The sequence below is a fragment of the Notolabrus celidotus genome, chromosome 17 (assembly GCF_009762535.1).
Source record: "Notolabrus celidotus isolate fNotCel1 chromosome 17, fNotCel1.pri, whole genome shotgun sequence".
Lineage (NCBI taxonomy): Eukaryota > Metazoa > Chordata > Actinopteri > Labriformes > Labridae > Notolabrus > Notolabrus celidotus.
The window spans coordinates 14927062-14946490 of record NC_048288.1 but is presented as its reverse complement, the minus strand read 5'-3'; the positions used below and the strand labels follow the sequence as shown (position 1 = coordinate 14946490).

The 19429-nt window shown below is 42.3% G+C and overlaps 1 protein-coding gene across 3 annotated transcripts in view; it reads left to right on the top strand.

Moving 5' to 3' along the window:
* The window catches only part of adarb2 (adenosine deaminase RNA specific B2 (inactive)), a 333076-nt gene that overhangs the window by 231805 nt on the left and 81842 nt on the right, over nt 1–19429 (top strand). For 2 of the 3 annotated variants that reach the window (XM_034706696.1, XM_034706695.1), the window contains 2 exons: nt 14416–14502; nt 15308–16245. In XM_034706696.1, coding sequence (XP_034562587.1) covers nt 14416–14502; nt 15308–16245 — 1025 coding nt within the window. Of the gene's footprint in view, nt 1–6650; nt 6749–14415; nt 14503–15307; nt 16246–19429 lie in introns of those variants that run through there. The other variant, XM_034706697.1, reaches the window with a different exon arrangement.

Genomic DNA, 19429 nt, shown 5'->3' with positions numbered 1-19429 from the left:
TAAATGGTACCATGGTTTAAAGACTGGGTCTTGCTCTGACACAAAGATCAGTAACATAAACAAACTAACTAATCAACTGAGCGATAAACCAGCTCCCCCATGTCTCAGAAAGCTAAACTGGTTGTTTTCTACAGTTCAGGCGTTGAAGACAGCAACTTCACAGCTGTCTCTGGCTTAAAAAAAAATCATCTTCCTTTTCAACAAAAAGCTCTGTCTCTGCAGGGATCCTTTCTGTACGGTTGTCAGACACTGAGAATAACAATCCGAGCCTGTCAGGGACAAAAACAAGAACCTTCAGCAGACATACTGTCATCTGGCACAGTTTCTCTCAGGGTTTATGTTGTAACCATTATGGTCTGGTATATTGACTGTACATACAGATTGCGCTGGTGGAGCCAAGGTCTGCAGAAGTGACCTTGCTGGAAGCGTCACAGGACTGATGTGAGGTTAAGCAAAATATGCATTTACCAACAAGCATTGAAGAGTGGGACCAGTCCACCGCAGATCAGATTCTTGAGTGGGTTTGAAGCAGACGCTAACAGTTATGAAAAGTTGAAAGACTCTTGTGTTAGTGTTTGTTGTGTTTCCTCTCAACATTCCTCCTTTACTCTGAAAATTCGGTACACACAGCGCTGCAGGAGCCTCATTGGTCAACAAAGCTGTCAATCATGATGTCACGTCCCATCTTTTTAGAATGAAATAACTAATTCAAACAAAATTTGTCTGAAAAATTGACACTTGGAAATAAATCAACATGATAACAACTAACTATAATGACATAATGTACATATTTTAATGTTATAGTTTGGACTCTGCTCCCTCTGTTGTCATGAAGGTGGCAAGGTTTATGACCTATACTGCAGCCAGTCAGAAGGGGGAGCTCTAAATCTTTTGGCATAGACAATGATTACAGCCTGTTTCACTGCTGCAGGCTGAAAAACTTTCCAGGGAAGTACTCCTGAACTTTTTGTATCAATGAGTCATTTGAGCCTGACGACAATTCTAGAAACAGCCTTGAGGATGAAATATATCACAATCGCCCTCCAGCTGCATTTTTCAGATGCTTTCTAAGCACTAAAAGCTTTTAAACACAAAGCTTTTCAAATGCACCCAACTCATAATAAAAAAATGCATCATTTCTGTTATTTCATAATCTACACTTTTGTTCAGTTCAGGCAGGAGATATGACATTAAAAAGCTTTTATGTTCATGGTATTTTCAGGTCTTATTTCTGCATTGAAAGTAAACTCTGCTCTTAGAGGTGAGTGCTGGGCTGATGTAAGCTGCGGCGGTGTGGTCAACCAGGCAGAGCCTCGGCGTGATCATAAGCCCCCGCTGTTCCACCGCTCCGTCTGTAGGGCCTCAGTGACAATCCACAGCCGTCACACACTCTGAGCAGGTTCCTCAGTGACACTCAACCATGTCAGGTCGTCTCTGAGGAGCAGCAGAGTGTAGTCTGTGTGTCGCTGTCAAAATGAAACAGCAAGAGAAAAAAAGAGAGAGAGAGAGGAGTGAAAAGTGGCATCAAATGTTCCCCTGTGCCACAGTATGATTTACCAATTCAGTGCAACCAGAGTCCTTTAGGTGACACACTCCACAGGTGAAAGTGTTTGTTCAAACAGGCTCTGCTGATGGACACTAACGTTTTTACCACAGTGTCAACAGGCAGAGGTGACATTGAAGATTCCTCGGTGGTTGATTTGATATGCTGTGTGAGATCAGGTTTTTCCTGGCTTTGCTTTTGCAGTTAGCAATTAATCATCATAGTTATGGGGTATTAACCAATCAGAATCAGGTATTCAGCAGAGATGGGTCATTAATAAACCGTGTTTGGCTGCCACTAGATGACACAAATATGCACCAATGAATAACAATGGGTCGCGGCTGAGCAGGATGAAGTGTACCATGAAGAAATCCACTTTATTGAATGTTTCTAAATCAAGGTGCATGACTTATACATTATAAGTAAGTGAATGTAAAGTTTAAAAAGTTTCTGTATGTGCTGTTTCAATAAATAGTGTCGTAGGACTTCAGTGGAGTGATGATATAATGAAGAGAGCACTCTGTGGCACTTTAATTTGTCTCAGAGGATTCAGACACGGTGCTGCTTGATTACATCTTGGCAATACAAGTGTTGTGTAATTAACAAACTTACAATAACAAATGTTTTTTGGCTTTTTTATCTGGCACCAAGGCTAAACGTCATTGTAATCAGGTTTTCTTAATTATGCAATTCTCTAAAGACAGAGAGAACAAGCCTCACAAAGGTTTAACTGTAAAGGCAGAGCAGCAGGTCATCAGATAGATTTAAAGTAACATAGTTTCACTGATAAATCTCCCTGTGCAGTGTCGAGGGGCACAAGAGAGGCGGGTGCGTTGTAGACTGGGCTGTGACCTAAACTCCACCTGTTAGCTGGAAGTTAGGTTAAATCAGCATTTCTACTTTAGCAGCCATTATCTTTGTGCTTCATAACACCTCTTCAGAAACAAATTAGTGACACCACAGAAACTATATTCATGTTTTACACAGTCTATAGTCTGAACACTAAAAACTCAGCCACAGACAGCAGCTGACTACACTGGACACAGGGAAACAGCTAGACAACTCTGCACAAAGATTTCAAAACGTGTTGCATTAATAGCTCATGTTCAATACATCCAGTGTTGAAAGAGCAAGTAACTCTGGAGCCAAACTAGGCTAGCTGCTTCCCCTTTAACCACAGACTGTATAAAATATGGACGTAGTATCGATGACGTACCCATCTGTTTCTGAAGCGCTGTTTTGAGGCCAATCAGCGGCGGCAGCCATATTGCTGCTGTCGAGCGATTGTGACGTAAAGAGGCGGGCTTTGAGCCTCCTAGCCAACAGCTACAGTGTTCCTGCCTGTCAATCAAGTCAGCTGTGCCTCTCATTGGAAGACTTGAAATCTCATTATCTTTGAAAGTACCACGTTAGAAAAAAATTCAGCCCCCATACAGTTTGTGCCGATCGAGAAATGAGCTATCCAGACTACACTCGTATTTTGTACCAGGCTGTAAACAGGTTTATTTCTGCTGTAGAGATCGTCTTTTTTGAATTGGTGTGTATGTGGTTTCCGGTACTTCCGGAGCCAGCCTCAAGCGGATCCTTGATGAACTGCAGTTTTTAGCACTTCCGCATTGGACTCATATTTTTAGACCGGAGGTTGCTGCTTTCCTTTAACTCCTTATGTTTGCTTTACTAAGCTAACAGTTCCTATCTGTTGTATTATAGTTAGCATAGAAGTATTGATCAGATCTAACCTGACCAAGAAAATGAAAAACCTTACTTCTCAAAATATCGAACTGTTTCGTCAGTGTTATAAAAAATAATTTCTCTCAGGTTGGTAAGCTAGCTAAAAAGCTGCTACAGTTAGCAGCAGTTCTATAGCCATAAACTACACAACCAATTCATCAGGAGAGCTGGGATAAAGCAATCAGAGCACATCAGAGAGAAGATCTGGAAATATCTTCCCTATCAAATTCAGTTTCTCATTTTGTGTTGGGTTATAAAGTTAGCTACAGTAGCTGCCGTATTTTGCAGGACTTAAGTGACCAGCACTTCCACAAGAACGCAGAAGTGAGGAACAAACCAGTGTCTGAATGCAAAGATCTGAACTTAAACTAACACTTTAAAAAGTTTGCAAACATTGATTACTGTATTTTTGATTTCATAAATAGCTTCCATGATAGTTTTATTTCAACATTGTCTGTAAACATACAGTATTATTCAAGTAAATGTACGTATGAGGTATAAAAGTGTTTTCTTTAATATCTGTTGAAAGTCACATGAAATGATCTACAACCAAATAAGACGCATTACAAATTGTGAGATTATGAAAATTTGACAACCTCAGTCTCTAGATTGAAATTCAAATTACAGCCAGTAAACAGCAAGTTCAGACATGTTTTTGAGGCTGTTAGTGTGGATTCCTTATGTCACCTTATACTGTACGTATAGTGTGATAAAACAACTGCTCAAAGTGACAGTATTCATAATAACACCCTCAGCCTGCAGGGTCGGAGTCTACAGTGAAAACTCTGTGTCCTTGGCTTCATGACCAGAGGAGCAAATGTAAAGCAGATGGCCTCAGTGCTGCTAATCAGGTGCTAAATATCCATCAATTTGTGCTAACACATCCCCTAACTCAGTTTCACCCCCACTGTCCTCCATTAGAGCTTCATCCTAGATGTTACATAGCATACAAAACACACATATCATATCATGTACGCGATGAAAACTCTCTTCCTGTGCTAACGCTCTCACACTTGTTCAGACAGGTGAGAGAGACAGAAAAAACACATCCTAACAGTAATTATCACTGGCTGGTTGATGTGAGCGTGTTTTCCCAACTGACGGTTTGTTTTTACACAGTAGTCAATATATATCGAACCTGGTTTCAGAGAACATGAGAAATCACACATCCAGCCACAGCTTAAACATATTTGGATGTGCAGAAATTCCTGCTTAAATGGCATAGTTAGTGTGAGTTATGATGCTGTGACCTGCAGTTTTTTATCACATCTTTGTGAGGACTCAAGGAGGGGTAAAATTTGAGTGAAGGAAACCTAATTTTAGAGAAATGAAACATCTTGTTAAAGTTACTTCTGGTTCCAAAGGTGCCAACAGTTCTGTTGCATCTTTATAATGCCCCAAGGTGTGTATTTGCACCTGTATGTTCCTGTATGTCCTCCCACATGCCGGCACAGGGATAAATCAATCTTTTCAGAACCTACATTTAATTTACCTCCCTAAAAAACAGCCACAAAAGCAATAAAATATGGAAGCCCCCGTGGACATTCATTCATATGTTTTATTTACTCTTTTTTTCCCTATGATGGCAAGTCGGGATGCACAATATATGTTGGCCCCGTAGGTTATTGACCCTATAAAGAAAATATTTTATGTCTATTTATTCTTCCCATAACACAAATTCACTGTTAAAAACAACCAGTAAAATTTGCTTTCATTCAGTCATTGACAAGCCTACATATTCCAACACAGTAAGTCGCTGTTCACAATCTGCCATTACAATCAATCAATAAATCAATCAATCAATCAATCAATCATCAATCAATCAATCTTTATTTGTATAGCGCCAAATCACAACAAACGTTATCTCAAGACGCTTAGGAGGTCTAGACCACTCTATGTCAAATTATGAACAGAGACCCAACTTCAAGACAGGATAAGACTCAGTCTGACCCCACCTTAATCCATCATGAGCATTACACATTGCAGTATTTAGCTAGTTACAGTGGTGAGGAAAAACTTCCTTTTAACAGGCAGAAACCTCAGGCAGAACCAGACTCATGTTAGACAGCTATCATGCCTCAACCGAGTTGGGTCTGGAAAGAGGGGTAGAGGAGAGTAAGAGAGAGAGGTGACAGTGATGTGACGAGTAGTAGAAGCTGTTGCCCCTGGAGTTCAGCACGTCCGTATCAGCTGGACTCCGGAACGTCAGCAGCAGGAGGATGCCTACGGCAGCTCAGAGGGACCTACGAGACAGTGGAGCTCAGGGACTCCAGAAAGGTCTATGGTTAGTAACTTTAATGGGACAGGTAAAGCTAAAGTAAGTGATGAGGGGGTTGGAGGGAAGGGGGTGAGATAGGATCCCAGTGTGTCAGTGCGCTAGTTCCCCCGGCAGTCTAAGCCTATAGCAGCATAACTAAGAGCTGATCCAAGCCTGAACCAGCTCTGACTATAAGCTTTAACAGAGAAGATGAACAAGTGCAGCCTCATCTAGCTGACAAGAGAGTAAAAATGGCGTCTCCAGTGTGGATGTTTTTTACTGTTTCAGAGAAAGGTTTATATGATTGTAACTTTCAAAACATGTGCCACAAGTACTCAGAGAGGGGGGGGAAGTCCATAAGTTTCAACACTACAAGGTTATTTATAAAGTGAAACTGAGACTTGCAGACATATCTGGAGGGATGAATCTTGCCTCAAGTTTGATCTGAAAAAAGTTGTTTTGTGAGTTGCTAACTGGACTGTAAACAATGCAGCGCACAGTAAATGAGGTTTTGACTGTGAGTTGTTTATCGCGTACTACTAGCTAAACAAGAATCCCTAAAAGTATCATTACATCACTTATACTGTCAGCCAAAAGATTAGAAAATACCACACTCACATCTCAGCACTTCTTCTATGTTGTTGTTTTTTTTTTAAAAGACACATGAAGTGACAGGAAATCAAGTTTTAGGAGCTTTGCAAAAACAATGCAGCGTCTAATGCAGTGACTCAGTGGTTTTCAGTCTTCATTCTTAGGCTGGCAGTAAGTCATGGAAAGAGAGAGAAGGAGGGAGGGAGGGAGAGAGAGAGTCAATGATTTCCCCCAGCGCCGGTTTCACTCATGTCTCCCGTCGCTCATCTGACCCATCCGTTATGCTGAGCCAGGGGGAAATCTGATTGGGCTCATTACCTTCTCCTCAGAACTGATACAAGAAGTGAAGGAGAGAGAGAGAGAGAGCAAGAGAGAGAGAGCTAGAGCTCGTTGTGAATGGACATCATGAGCAGTGTTGTCACTATCAGTGTGTATGGCCCTCTGCCAGCGCTCTCCTATCTAACCTGGCTCTCCTCTGCGCAGAAGAAACAGATGAGCCGGTTCCTCTCTGTGTCCCGCTGCAGAGGAGGGACGGACACAGAGACGATTGGCATGCATTGTCTCATCACGCGGCTGGCTGCTGAATAAGAAGGGATGGATGACAGATAGCGTGAAGGGCGTGTAAGGTAACAGTGTCCACATCAGGCTCGTTCTTTGATGAACTCTGCAGCAGGAAGGATTTAACAGAGAGGATTGTAGATTCACCTTTTATTAGCAGCAAATGAAGCCCTGAAATCAGGTCAGATCTTTGGGAGGATATTAGCGCAAATATGGACGCGCAAAGAAAGTGGTTTAACATCTTTATCACTGCACTGTAACACAAAAAGCAAACATCAGGTGTAAAGGTGTGTGTTTTCTGAAAACACAGCACATCATCTCTGTGTACAGAAGCTCTCAGGTGGTCTAACAGTCTGGCTGCCAGATGGACTTCCTCGAAAGCACCACAGCACTTCTGTTAACAGCTGAGTGTGTTAACAACAGGAAAAGTTGTATCAGAGTATTCCTATTGGGCTTTGTGAGGGTTCAGGTCTGGTATGTTTTAACAAATTCAAGTATTAAGTGATCAAAAAGCAAAGAGAAAGTCTCTTAAAGAGGATATTTTCTCAGCATGTGCCATTGATCATTAGTACCAGCTGATATTCACCATGTTGACAGACATTGGTCCATCATGTCACTAGCTGATGCTTACCTGTATCTTATTGTACCTTATCTTTATCTTTGTTGTGTCATACTGATTAGCTCATATACCTGACTGCTGATTCAGAGAAGAGGTTTTTCACTGGGCAGATGAAGTCACCTATTAGCCAAACACTGATTTGCTCACATGGTCAAACCTAAAAGAAAATGTTGACAGTCCAGGAGTACTGCACTGTCTCTGGGAAAGATCAGAAACATGCAGTTTCCACCATGAGCACAGCACTTTGCAGCATTTAACAAGTTACAGTGGCAAGGACAAACTTCCCTTATAACAGGTAGAAACTAGTGTTGTAGTACTCGAGATCGGTCTGGGTCTCGAGACCAGTCTTGAGTCTACTTATTTAAGGTCTCGGTCTCGTCTCGGAATTGAAAGCATTTATAAGCGGTCTTGTCTCAATCTCGGACTTGGCGGACTCCATATTTTAAATCAAGACTGGTCGTGACCACCACTGATGCACTCTGTGTCCCTGTCATTACTGTGACAAGAGAAACCCCCCCACATTTCTCAAAACAGAAAACTTGAATCAAAAGGGAATGTTAAACTAACAAAGACAAAACCAAACCGTGTTTGTTGCTGTTAATTGTATTCAAAGCAAACCTAAATAAAATAGAAATAAGTATTTTATTTTGTCGACACTCATGATGATTTTTCATTGATATATATGGTCTTGGTCTTGTGTCAGTCTTGCCCTGCCTTGGTCTTGGTCTTGACTCCGTCTCGATCCCTAAATGTCTTGTTCTTGCCTTGGTCTTGGTGCACTCTGGTCTCGGTCATGTCTTGGTCTCGGTTAATGTTGTCTTGACTACAACACAAGTAGAAACCTCCAGCAGGACCAGAATCATATTAGACAGCCACCTGCTGAGTTTGTGTTGGGGTTGGAAAGAGGGATAGAGGGAGATGCAGAAAGTCAGATGGACATAACAATAACAACATCAACAACATCAACAACAACAAAGAAAGTATAGATAATAGACTGGTCTTAATACATAAGGCAGATAAAATCAACACGTCTCATATAAGCATCATATAAGCTTTGTAATAAAGTGTTGAAGGTAACACAACATTTGGCTCTAATTATGAGGAAATTAGAGACAATGAGCACATTTTCATTTAATTCCAATTAAGTTAAACTTACAGAGATGACTCATCTTGCTCCTGCAGGAGTTTAGCTATACTACCCAATTTTTGAAATGTATCTACAGCCAAGCAGGGGATTAAAGTCCACACTGAATAAATGATTGATTTAATTGAAATTGACTCTTTTAAATAAATGTGCCTATAATTAGGACCAAATTACATCATTATTTGTTGGGAGCTTTGTAATTACAGCCCTTCCTTAGCAGCAGGTAATTAGCATCTGCTAATACAACGTTTAAGTTGGGATACAAATTTCATTTAAAAACAGTTTTAAAACACAGATGTTTTTATTGTTGTTATTCAGCATGAAACTGAAATTCTGATGGTAGTAATAATCAATCTCATCCAAACTGTAAACCTCAAACACAAATCCCCTCAGACATTACACACACACTGGCTCATAGATCAGAGTGAAGTGTGTTTCATGAAGCTATCAGAGAGCGATCAGAGGTGGCATTTGGAGGATGACCTCTAAACTGCTCTGCTTACAGTCGATTCAGCCACTCAGTTATTGAAAACATGATGATATTTTCACTCAATAGCCACTTCCTGAGACATTTCAAATGAACAGAGGTCTATTGAAAGTGAAAAGACTTGTTTCTGAGGGTTACTTTGAAATTACACAGACCTGAAGAGCTCTATGGAGAAAAGCTCCATGCTGACGGTGAACTCAGTCGTCTAAATAAAGAAGTGCTGAATGCAGAATAAAAGAATCTATTCAGGCTTTTATTCAGCTCACTGATGTGTCCAACACTCAGGATGGCACAAAGAATTAGTTTCCCCTCTGCGTGGATTAACTTGTAATATTTTACCAAAGCAAAAGTTAAATAAAAAGTGTTCAAATTTAGCAGATCAAAGTATGAGTATGCCTCTTAAACGGCACAATGAGCACTCTTGGGATATATCATTAAACCTTTACATCCGTGCTAGTCCACCAGTCTCATATATTTGGTATGTCTGCTCATTGTTCTTGGGTTTCCTGGAACATTTCTGTCATCATATCTTTATGACTGATATGACATTGATACATATACTGATACTGATAGATACATTGTTTTTCTTCAGATTTTGTAACATATAATAAATAAAACATAAAAAAAATTAAAAAAATAAAACATGTTGATGAAACGATGATCCTGAATGTAGAAATTCTCTCACACTGAAGAAGTGATTTGAGCTTTGTGTAATATTTGTGTTTGCAGAGGTGGAATTTTGTTCTACAGTTTTTTAGAATAACAGTTCATCTGTTAATTCTGTTTGAAATGAATAGACATTATCAATAATGTTAAAATCTCTTGAAAGTCTTACAATCAGCCCCCATCCTGCTGCAACAGAAAGGGTCCCCATGATCAAACTCCAAATATACTGAGGCTGTATTGCTCAAGTTGTCTGTGATCCGTCTTACCTTTTAAGAGCAGGGTTTGGATCCTTCTTCTGTCTCAGGTAGACTACCTCAGGTTAGATGCTCCTAGTGATGGGAATTCCATCTCTTTTTAGTGATCCTGATGATTTAGCTTAGCAAGAACCAGCTCTTTCTGCTCCCACAGCGTTCCTGTAGAGAAGTCAGATTACGCTAAATGGAAAACCTTAAAGAAAAGAGAATGTAACGGAAAGTAAACGTTTCAATAATAGTTTTTCAAATTATCATCGACTTTAGAAGTTAATTTAAAAGTAATTTTGATTATGGAGGATTATCAGATGAATGGACATGTGCCCAGCTCTGGATTCAGACTCCAAAACATGCATCAATATTTCACAATTTGTGATTTTCAAATAGAGAAACACCAGTAAAGTCAATGACAGCTGCTTTGTAGCCTGGCAGCAGTAGAAGAAGCTTCTGGAGAGCTGCCTAATCGAGAGAAAGTTGGCTCAGTAGCTGAAATGAAGCGCTCTAGACAGAAGCTGAAATGAAGGGTTTCAAAGACACCAGTCTGAGTCTTTAAAACCCCTCATTGGGTTGATAACCTGCACTGAAAAATCTGTTTACAGCAGCTAACAGATAAATGTGGAGTCTAAAGTTCACATCACTGCAGCCATTACGGACAATATAGCAAAGACAGTCAGATCAGTTCTTACAGAAAAACTGCAGACCACAATCACTCATTTCACCAGACCAAGAAATTCACGCAAACCATTCCAATCCAATCCCTCCAATCCACTTTATTTATATAGCACATTTAAAAGAATTATCACGTTTAGCAAAGTGCTGCACAGTGAAGTAAAATTAGCTGTCAGGGAATAAAATACAAGAATCATAATAAAACACATAAAACACTTTCAAAAATAAAAACGCGGTGAGAACAAATAAAAATCCAATAAAACGTTGGGGACAGTCTAACATGGGGGAGGGGGTAGCTCATTCCACTGTCTGTGGGCTACTGCCGCAGCGGCCACCCCTGGTTTTCAGCCTGGTCTTGGGGACCACAAGAAGTTGCTGACCAGTAGACCTCAAAGACCTTGCGGAAGTTTAGCTTTGCAGGAGGTCAGAAGTATACTGTGGAGCGACTCCATTTAAAGTTTTAAAAAGCAAACAGTAAAATCTTAAAAATGAAAATGAAAAGGGAGCCAGTGGAGGGAGGCAATGATGGGGGTAATGTGCTCCCGCTTAGAGGTGCGAGTTACAAGCCAAGCAGCAGCATTTTGGATTAGCTGTAGGCGTGACAGGGAGTCCTGGTTAACACCTACATAAAGTGCATTGCAGTAGTCGAAAGTCGAAATAAAAGCATGTACAACTTTCTCAAAATCATTAAAGGATTAAACCAATTTAATCTTAGGTAAAAGCCACAAATGGTAAAAACAAGATCACACTACAGAATTGATCTGTTTATCTAATTTAGAATAACTGTCCATTATAACACAAAGATTGGTTACTGTGGGTTTCAAATAAGGTTGCAGGGAGCCCAGGTCCAATATTGGGGCCTTATATGCAGCACTGGATTCAAACACAATCATTTCAGTCTTGAATTCTGTCAAGATGATTAGAAACTGAGAAAAGTAGATGCATTGTTGTGCACTCTGCAGGAACTGCAGAGACCCCTCGGCTAAACTGGATTATGAGATATACATAATGCTTACATTACAAACTTCAGGCCACAGTTTGGCTGGTCAGACTTCTCTGTGTTAATTGCCTGTATTTTATTTGTCTGCAGCATGCAAAGAAATGCAGAAATACACAAAGATATTGTGCACCAACAGTCCCTTATTCACCCCTTAATTTGCCCTTTGTTAACCCACCAGAGAACCATGTTGTTTTACAGTAAACAGGGCTTCAGGGGCTTTAAAAACAATATAGACTGATTTGAAAATGGACCGGATAATGACCCTATTGGCCGAGGGAGTCGTTCAGAGCCAAATTGCTGCTCGTGTTGGGCTTTAGTCTGTAATTAGGTCAGAATGTAAATGCTGGTATTGTGATGTTTGCCCGTGAGGTCCAACTCAGCTCCAGCTTCGGTGTTTAGAGCGTATCCATGTGTGTCAGAGTGACTCATCGAGACCCTCCAGAGCTGTGAAGAGAGCACTGGGAGCCACGCTCATTCACAACCTGACACTCTTATCACAACATGTTTATTGCAGCGTAGTGTGATGCAGCATTTAGCTTTCTGAGATGCTGCAGCTGCGCAACTTAAGGTGCCAACCCTATCTCAGGCTCGGCCTCTAAACCTTCCTCACACCTACAAGAACTCATTTTCTTCTTCCTTTCACTTCATCACCTCCTCCTCCTCTTGTCCACCTCCTGTTTCCTCTCCCCCATCTCTCTCTCTTATTGATCATTAGCTGATGTTGGGAAGAGAGAGGGGGTGTAATTAAGGAGCCAGACTGGTCTGTCAATTCTGCTCAGTGCTGCGCGGAGGGTGCAGCAGACCGGGCGATGGCTCTAATAGGGCTTCATACTGTAAACAACACGCACACCTGGACAACAGCAGACCCTAGGGAGACGCAGGGGAGAGACACGTTGACAAGTTAGAGCTGAGAGAGAGAAAAGTTTAACACCAAAGATGGAGCATGTGTTTGTTTGTGTGAATCCACTGAAACCAGACTGTTCAATGAAATACAGCACACACAGTTTTTCTCAGAATACAAGACTTTACTTTGTCCAAATTTCATGAGACCTGACTGAATTTTCTACCCTATCACGAAAAACCTTTGAATCAGAGGTAAGGGTTTGTACTATGGGCCGAGCTTAGAGTTGCAGATACCTGCTGCAACAAGCAAAAATCATACTTCTGTCGTTTTGTTCTCACTTTTTCATAAGCAGCAACCTCTACAACTGTAAGACTAACCCCACAGCAAAGTGCAATAAACTTCAGTTCCTTGAGTGTCCACTTGAGGCTGTCTCTAAAAGTGTGTCCCTCCCTTAGCATGTATAAAACATGGGTGCCTTGAAGCTCAATGATGGTGGTCCCCATATTGGAAATGCTGAGTCATCCAAATGTCTTTATTCGTGACAACGAGGACACATTTTTTAGGACTCCCCTGTTTAAATGATATGAAAGTTCAAAGGCATGCATCGTTAGAAGCAAGACAGTAATTAGTGGCAGGTGAGTGCTGTCAATTGTCTACTTGCTATATCAGTTAATTTGAGTCACTTAATCTGAACTCATGGCTATCCACCATCTCCTCTGAATATGGCAAAATGCAAGATGGTATGATGTGAAACCAACCACTTAAAGATAAAAAATATATTACACGTTATTTTCTATTTTTTGTTAAGTTATGACAATTAAGTATACATAAAGATGGACAACACTGGTTACAAAGCCTGATTGCATCCTTCCCTCTTGAGTTTATGTCCTCAGTCTTACCCCCTAAGTTGTGTACTGACAACCTCAACATCTGGAGTCAGAGTTTGTGCGGCAGAGATTGACTGGTGGAGAAGTGAAGATTCTGTTACCATAAAACCCTTTTATTTGTAAGATTATTCTTATGTTTTGTGTCTTTACTGAGAGGACAGGACAGTTGATACAGTAAGAAATGTCAACGCTCCTCAGGTGGGTCCAGTCCACAACCGAACTGACTGTTGGTTTGAAGCAGACACTCACGGCTATGGATAACGGTTAAGTTCAATGACTTGTCTCAGCGCTAGTTACATTTCCTCTCGCCGCTACTTCATCCATGTAATCCAGTGCTTCTTTTTATAAAATGTTATATTGCAACATAAATCAGCATGATACAAACTAATTATAAAGACTGAACAAAAAAAAAAATTGTGTGTATTTTGATTTTAAAGTTTGACCCATGTCACATTGGTCAACATGGAAGAAGCAGGCTTTGAGTCCTATACTGCAGCTAGTCATCAGGGGGAGCTCTAAATGTTTAACTTCACTTTTAGGAGGTGACATCTCATCCATCTTTTTACAGTCTAGTGTTGTGATTCACTTTATACATGCTACACAACAGGATATAAATACACCAGTGGGCATCTTGCAAGAACCACCATGGTCGAAAGTTTACACGCTTTCAGAGGGAGCTTCATGCTGTACTTAAGAGGACATGATAGTAGAGACTGAGGCCATAAACTCGAGTGGGAAGGAGGCTCATTTTCTAATAGTCTCCTGTGCAATCAGGCTTTGCAACCAGGGGAGTCGCCCCCTGCTGGACATCAAAAAGACTTTTAAGGTTAAAGTCACATGAGCATCATTTGAATCTGCAAGCTAAGTTCACTTATATCACTCAACCTGTTTGTAACTCACACTGTAAATCACCTCTCTATTTCCCTTAATGTAAAGACAGTTTAATTTGTGCACTTGTGTGTAAAAAGCGTGAATGACTGTGTAAAGCTTGTGTTTGCCGTGCATGTAAATATTGTAGTCCATGCTGGGGTTATGGAGAAAAATCCTTGTGTGCAGGCTTATGTCCCTTTGTTGGGCCAGCGCTGATCTGCTGCTTTAATCAACAAAACCATCAAAACATGTGTCTCTGCCCTCTTGTTGACTCTGCATGTCTCTTGTCTCTCCTCAGAGAAAGTCAGTATGCTGTCGGCATTGATCGCTCCCTTCAAATACATCAGCCCTGGGACCAGCAGCACAGAGGACGAGGACAGTTTGAGTAAGCTGCTGTTTCATTTCTCACTTCTCAGTTCTGGCAGTCCTTGTATGGAAATCATCTCTCTGTCATGCACATTATTCATTATTTGGGAAATAGGCTATTTGATTAGGTGCTTTTAAAAGTGAGCTTTCATAAATAAGTCATTAGAAAGGTACATGCACGCCTAATCCAGAGCTACAATCTGCTGCAGCCCACCACTGAATGTCAGCACTTGATCCCAGCCTCCCACTCCACCATTAACATTCTCACAGTGAGATCAGAACGCCGGATTTTTGTTCATTTCCCATCTGAAATGCAATACGCCACCACTTCCCCGTAACTAGGTTTGAAGAGCGTGTCGCAGCTGCTCAGACTTTGCTCTCACAGAGGATAGAAGTGTGAAATAAAGCGCTGCTGCACACATTTTTATCCTTTCTTAGAACGGTGTGATCCCCACCCCCATTACAAATAGGATTGATGCTTTGCATTGGCCACAGGGACCCGTGTTTCCCTCTCCACCGCACAGATTCAGAACCAATTTGGAGGCAGATTACAGGATGATTTGGCAGATAACACGGCCATTTTTCAGGGATTTGTATTTGGATTTTAAAACACTTAAACATGGTGGAGCTGTGGTGTGAAGTAGGCTCAGGGAGATGATTGTAGATCTGTTCATTATCATTTCATTGTGTATCGAGTGGCTCAATCTGCCCGCTGCGATTTTCATTCTGTTCAGACGGATAGATGTGAGTCACAGTAATGACTGCTTTCTTTGCTCCTGTATTGTATCACTTTGAATTGTTTCTGTGTTTGCTGTTTATTGCAGGTACCAGCAGTGCAGAGGTAAAGGAGAACCGTAACATCGGTAACTTAGAGGATCGCTCTGCTGACTCGCTCTTCTGCTCAGACTCTGCCAGAGGCGGGAGCTCTGGTCTGAAGAGGAAGCGTCCACTTGAGGAGGACAACAACGGGCACATGTGCCAGCTCCGCCTCATCTATAAGAAACTCTCGTGGTCGGAGGCACCAAAGAATGCACTTGTGCAGCTGAATGAGCTGCGGCCTGGCCTGCAGTACCGCATGGTGTCTCAGACCGGCCCTGTTCATGCTCCTGTCTTCTCCATCGCTGTGGAGGTCAACGGGCTGACCTTTGAGGGAACAGGTCCCACAAAAAAGAAAGCCAAGATGAGGGCAGCTGAGCTGGCTCTCAAGTCTTTCATACAGTTCCCCAACGCTCCTCAGGCCCACCTGGCCATGGGAAACATCTCCAACCCTTCAGCAGACTTCACCTCGGACCAGGCTGACTTCCCTGACACGCTCTTCAAGGAGTTTGAGTCCTCGCCTTGCTCTGACGGATTCTCGCTCTGTAGTTCAGCAGCAGAAAGCGATCTTCTGTCCAGTGAGCTGCTAAGACATGGGCGGCTGCTCCGCCACACTCTGGACCTGATGGTGCAGGCTCAGCAGAGACTGGGAGGGATTGTTCCAGAGCCAGAGGCCCCTAAGAGCCCTGTAGCTCTGCTGAATGAGCTCCGGCCAGGCCTGCGATACGCCTGCCTGTCGGAGCGAGCTGAGGGCCGCAGGCTGCGTAGTTTTGTGATGGCGGTGCGTGTGGATGGACGGATATTTGAGGGCTGCGGTCGCAGCAAGAAGCTGGCAAAGAACCAGGCGGCTCAGTGTGCTCTTCAGGCCCTCTTTAACATCAGGACGGCCCCTGAGGGCCAGACAGGCCTCAAAGCCAGCAGGAAGAGCTGTCCTCATTTACCCCAGGTGAGCACACACACACACAGACACACACACACACACACACACACACACACACACACACACACACACACACACACACACACACACACAGCGCCTGTCTGCTGCTGAGCTTTTCTGGCAGATACTCCACTTCCTACAGAGGCCTGTAATGACCAAAACAGCAGGCGAGCAGCGAGAAGCCAAACACCTACCAACAAGTAATTAAGGAGGAGAGGAGATAGGAGGTAAAGAGAGCGAGGGATGATGGAGAAATAAAGGGCTGCACTGATAAAGATGTGTGTGAGCAAGCTGGCATTTAAATGTGTCAAAAGCACAGCATCTAGTAAAAGTACAGAAATTCACCAATGTGTTTGCACATGATAGTTGGTGCATTTGTGTGTCTTCTGCAAAGACTTGGTCCCAAGCAAACAATATGTGTTTGTTGTTCTGTTTAAATAGAAAAGCATGTAAACAAAGCTAATTATTGTCCTTGAGCCCATGACACAAGAGAAATCTGCATCACCCCCTAAATGAGTTTTTTCTGTGTTTGCAGAGCTGTAATTGGGAGAGTTTTGTAATTTTGCAGGATCTCCTCATGTGCGGCATCACTGTGTCTACAAACATTAATTCAATCTGTGGCCCAAAGGAGATAGGAAAGCAAAGAGCAAATCGACAAACAAACCAGCGAGCACAATCCCGCGCTCATTTACCCAAATATGTAAATGGCAATCAGAGCGAGGAAACAAGTTTTGGAGAAACTTGAGGAAATTGGAGCCTAAAGACACGGAGGCTGGATCTGCTGGCACTTGTTGACAACCATTTAAAACTTCATTCCAGCTGAAGAATTTCATTTAAAGTAAAACTGCCCTGAGTAGATAGTCACACCGATTTAAAATTGTTATGCCTCTGCAGCAGCCACAGCCAGAGGCGTTATGTTTAAGGGTTGTCCATCAATCCGTCTGTCTGCACGTCCAGTTGAACGTGATATCTCTGGAACTGCTGTTCGGAATATCTTCATATTTGGTGCATGAAGTCAAGGTTGTGAATTTGGTTTTTGTGGTCAGAGGTCATTGTTAACACACATCCATACCTTGATCTATTGCATTAGAATTCAGCAGAACCATTGGAGTGTGGAGGTCAGGCAAAAAGAGCAAAAGCTGGCAAGGTCTTGGGCAGCTAAAAGGGCCATCAGACCCAGAGCACCCCTTGTTAAAGATCAAAAACAGAGGAAGCTCAACTCATGAATAGAACTTTGAGTGGAGAAAAAATAGCACACCAATAATCCCTTTATTCACTTTTTAACATATCATGAGGTCAGTAGCAGTAAATCATTAGTTTGTTCCTAAATTTCTACAGTTATTAAAAGATACCAGAAGATAATGCTTATTTTCACAATATACATTAATTAAAATAACTACTTGAGTGTGGCACATTATGGTATTTTTATCTGTTTACAACTTGTGCTAGCAATGTTTTGAGTTCTGTTGCAAAAATCATCACAAACTCAGCCTCTGTGGAGGATCTGCTGCCTCTTAGTTCCTAACATTATTATCCATGTAGTAATCTCAGTGGGCAGCGATGCTATGATAGCGTGGCGCTGCACTGATTTACTGCCTGAATGTTGTTTAAGGGGGTGATGCAGATGGATGCAGAGTCAGAAAAACACAAAAACAGAAAACATGGCGAGCGCACCAGAAGAACATGGGCTAGTTCACCTCACGTATGATACAGAATCTGACTCTGAATAGGAGGAGATAACTTGTGCAAGCGCTCCTCTTCAGTTTTGGCCCACGCGTTACATCCATCCATCCATTATCTTGACCGCTTATACCGTTAGGTGTCACGGGGGGACTGGAGCCTATCCCAGCTGGCTTCGGGTGGAAGGCAGGGTACACCCTGGACAGGTCGCCAACCTATCACAGGGCTAACACAGAGAGACAGACAACCATTCACTCACACACTCACACCTACGGGCAATTTAGAGTGATCAACCAACCTGGTAAGCATGTCTTTGGACTGTGGGAGTAGAACCCATGCATGCACGGGAGAATATGCAAACTCCACACAGAAAGGTACCTGCCAGGCCGGGGATTCGAACCAGGAACAGTCTAGCGAGGCAACAGCGCTACCCACTGCCCCACCGTACCGCCCACGTGTTACATTGTTTTGTTACTATATATTTGTATACTAAATACTTTTGTTGTATGAACAAATCTCCAGTTCACTCTGATCGTTTACACATTGATGGTTTGAATTTGCAACTTGACAACTTTGCGATGGCATCTAAGTGCAAATGTGAATTAGTAGTTTAATATTGTTTACATAGAGAAAAGTCTGGTATATAATCTGTCCAGGTCAGTTAAAAGCTGTCAGTTGAAGGTTATATTTCCCCCTCAGTAATACAACACAACAACGTGCAGAGCTCTACACTCTTCATGTCTTGAATGTAAAAATTAAGCCGAACACATCCAAAGCGTCCTTTCCCTGAAATCTTTCCTTGAAGCCGTCTGTCGTCACATACACACTGTGCTCCCGCTCGTACCGTCCTGTAGGGTGTGTGTCGTATTTACATTATTTTCCAGCCTTGAAGAAATAAACTGGCACCGGTGTCCTTCCCCTGAGCTCGACATCAACCCGACAAACCTGCACATGTTTACCTGCAAGAAACTTTCTCTTTTTCCCCTGCTGCCACGGTGTCTAAAAGGATTTTAAGAGGATTTGCTGCACCCGTTTAGTTCCAGAAAGCACTCGCTTGTGGAATTTCTTGAAAGTCAGCCGTGATGTCTGCCAGCCTCGAGAGGCGTTTTATTTTCATCGGGACAGGAGACAAGCACACTGACAATATGTGAGTGTGCAAATAAACATGTGGCCAGGCATGTGTTAGTTTGAGTGGTGAGTTACATGTCTGAACTGTAATGTTAACAGAGCTCACAATCGCATATTCACACACAGACACACACACACACACACACACACACACACACGCACACACACACGCTAGATACTCAGATGTGAGTCTGTCCTCCTGCCAGGCGCTGATTGCAGGAGCAGTGTTTGACTACTCTGCAGATGTGAGAAGTGATGTTTGGGGGGTTGTCAGCTGTAGACTGTAAACACTGTGCTGGTATGCCAAGTTTTCTGTGCCATCTCTGTCATTTGTTTCCCAGAATTCCCTCTGGCTGCACCTGTTGCAAGATAAAGCTTTGTC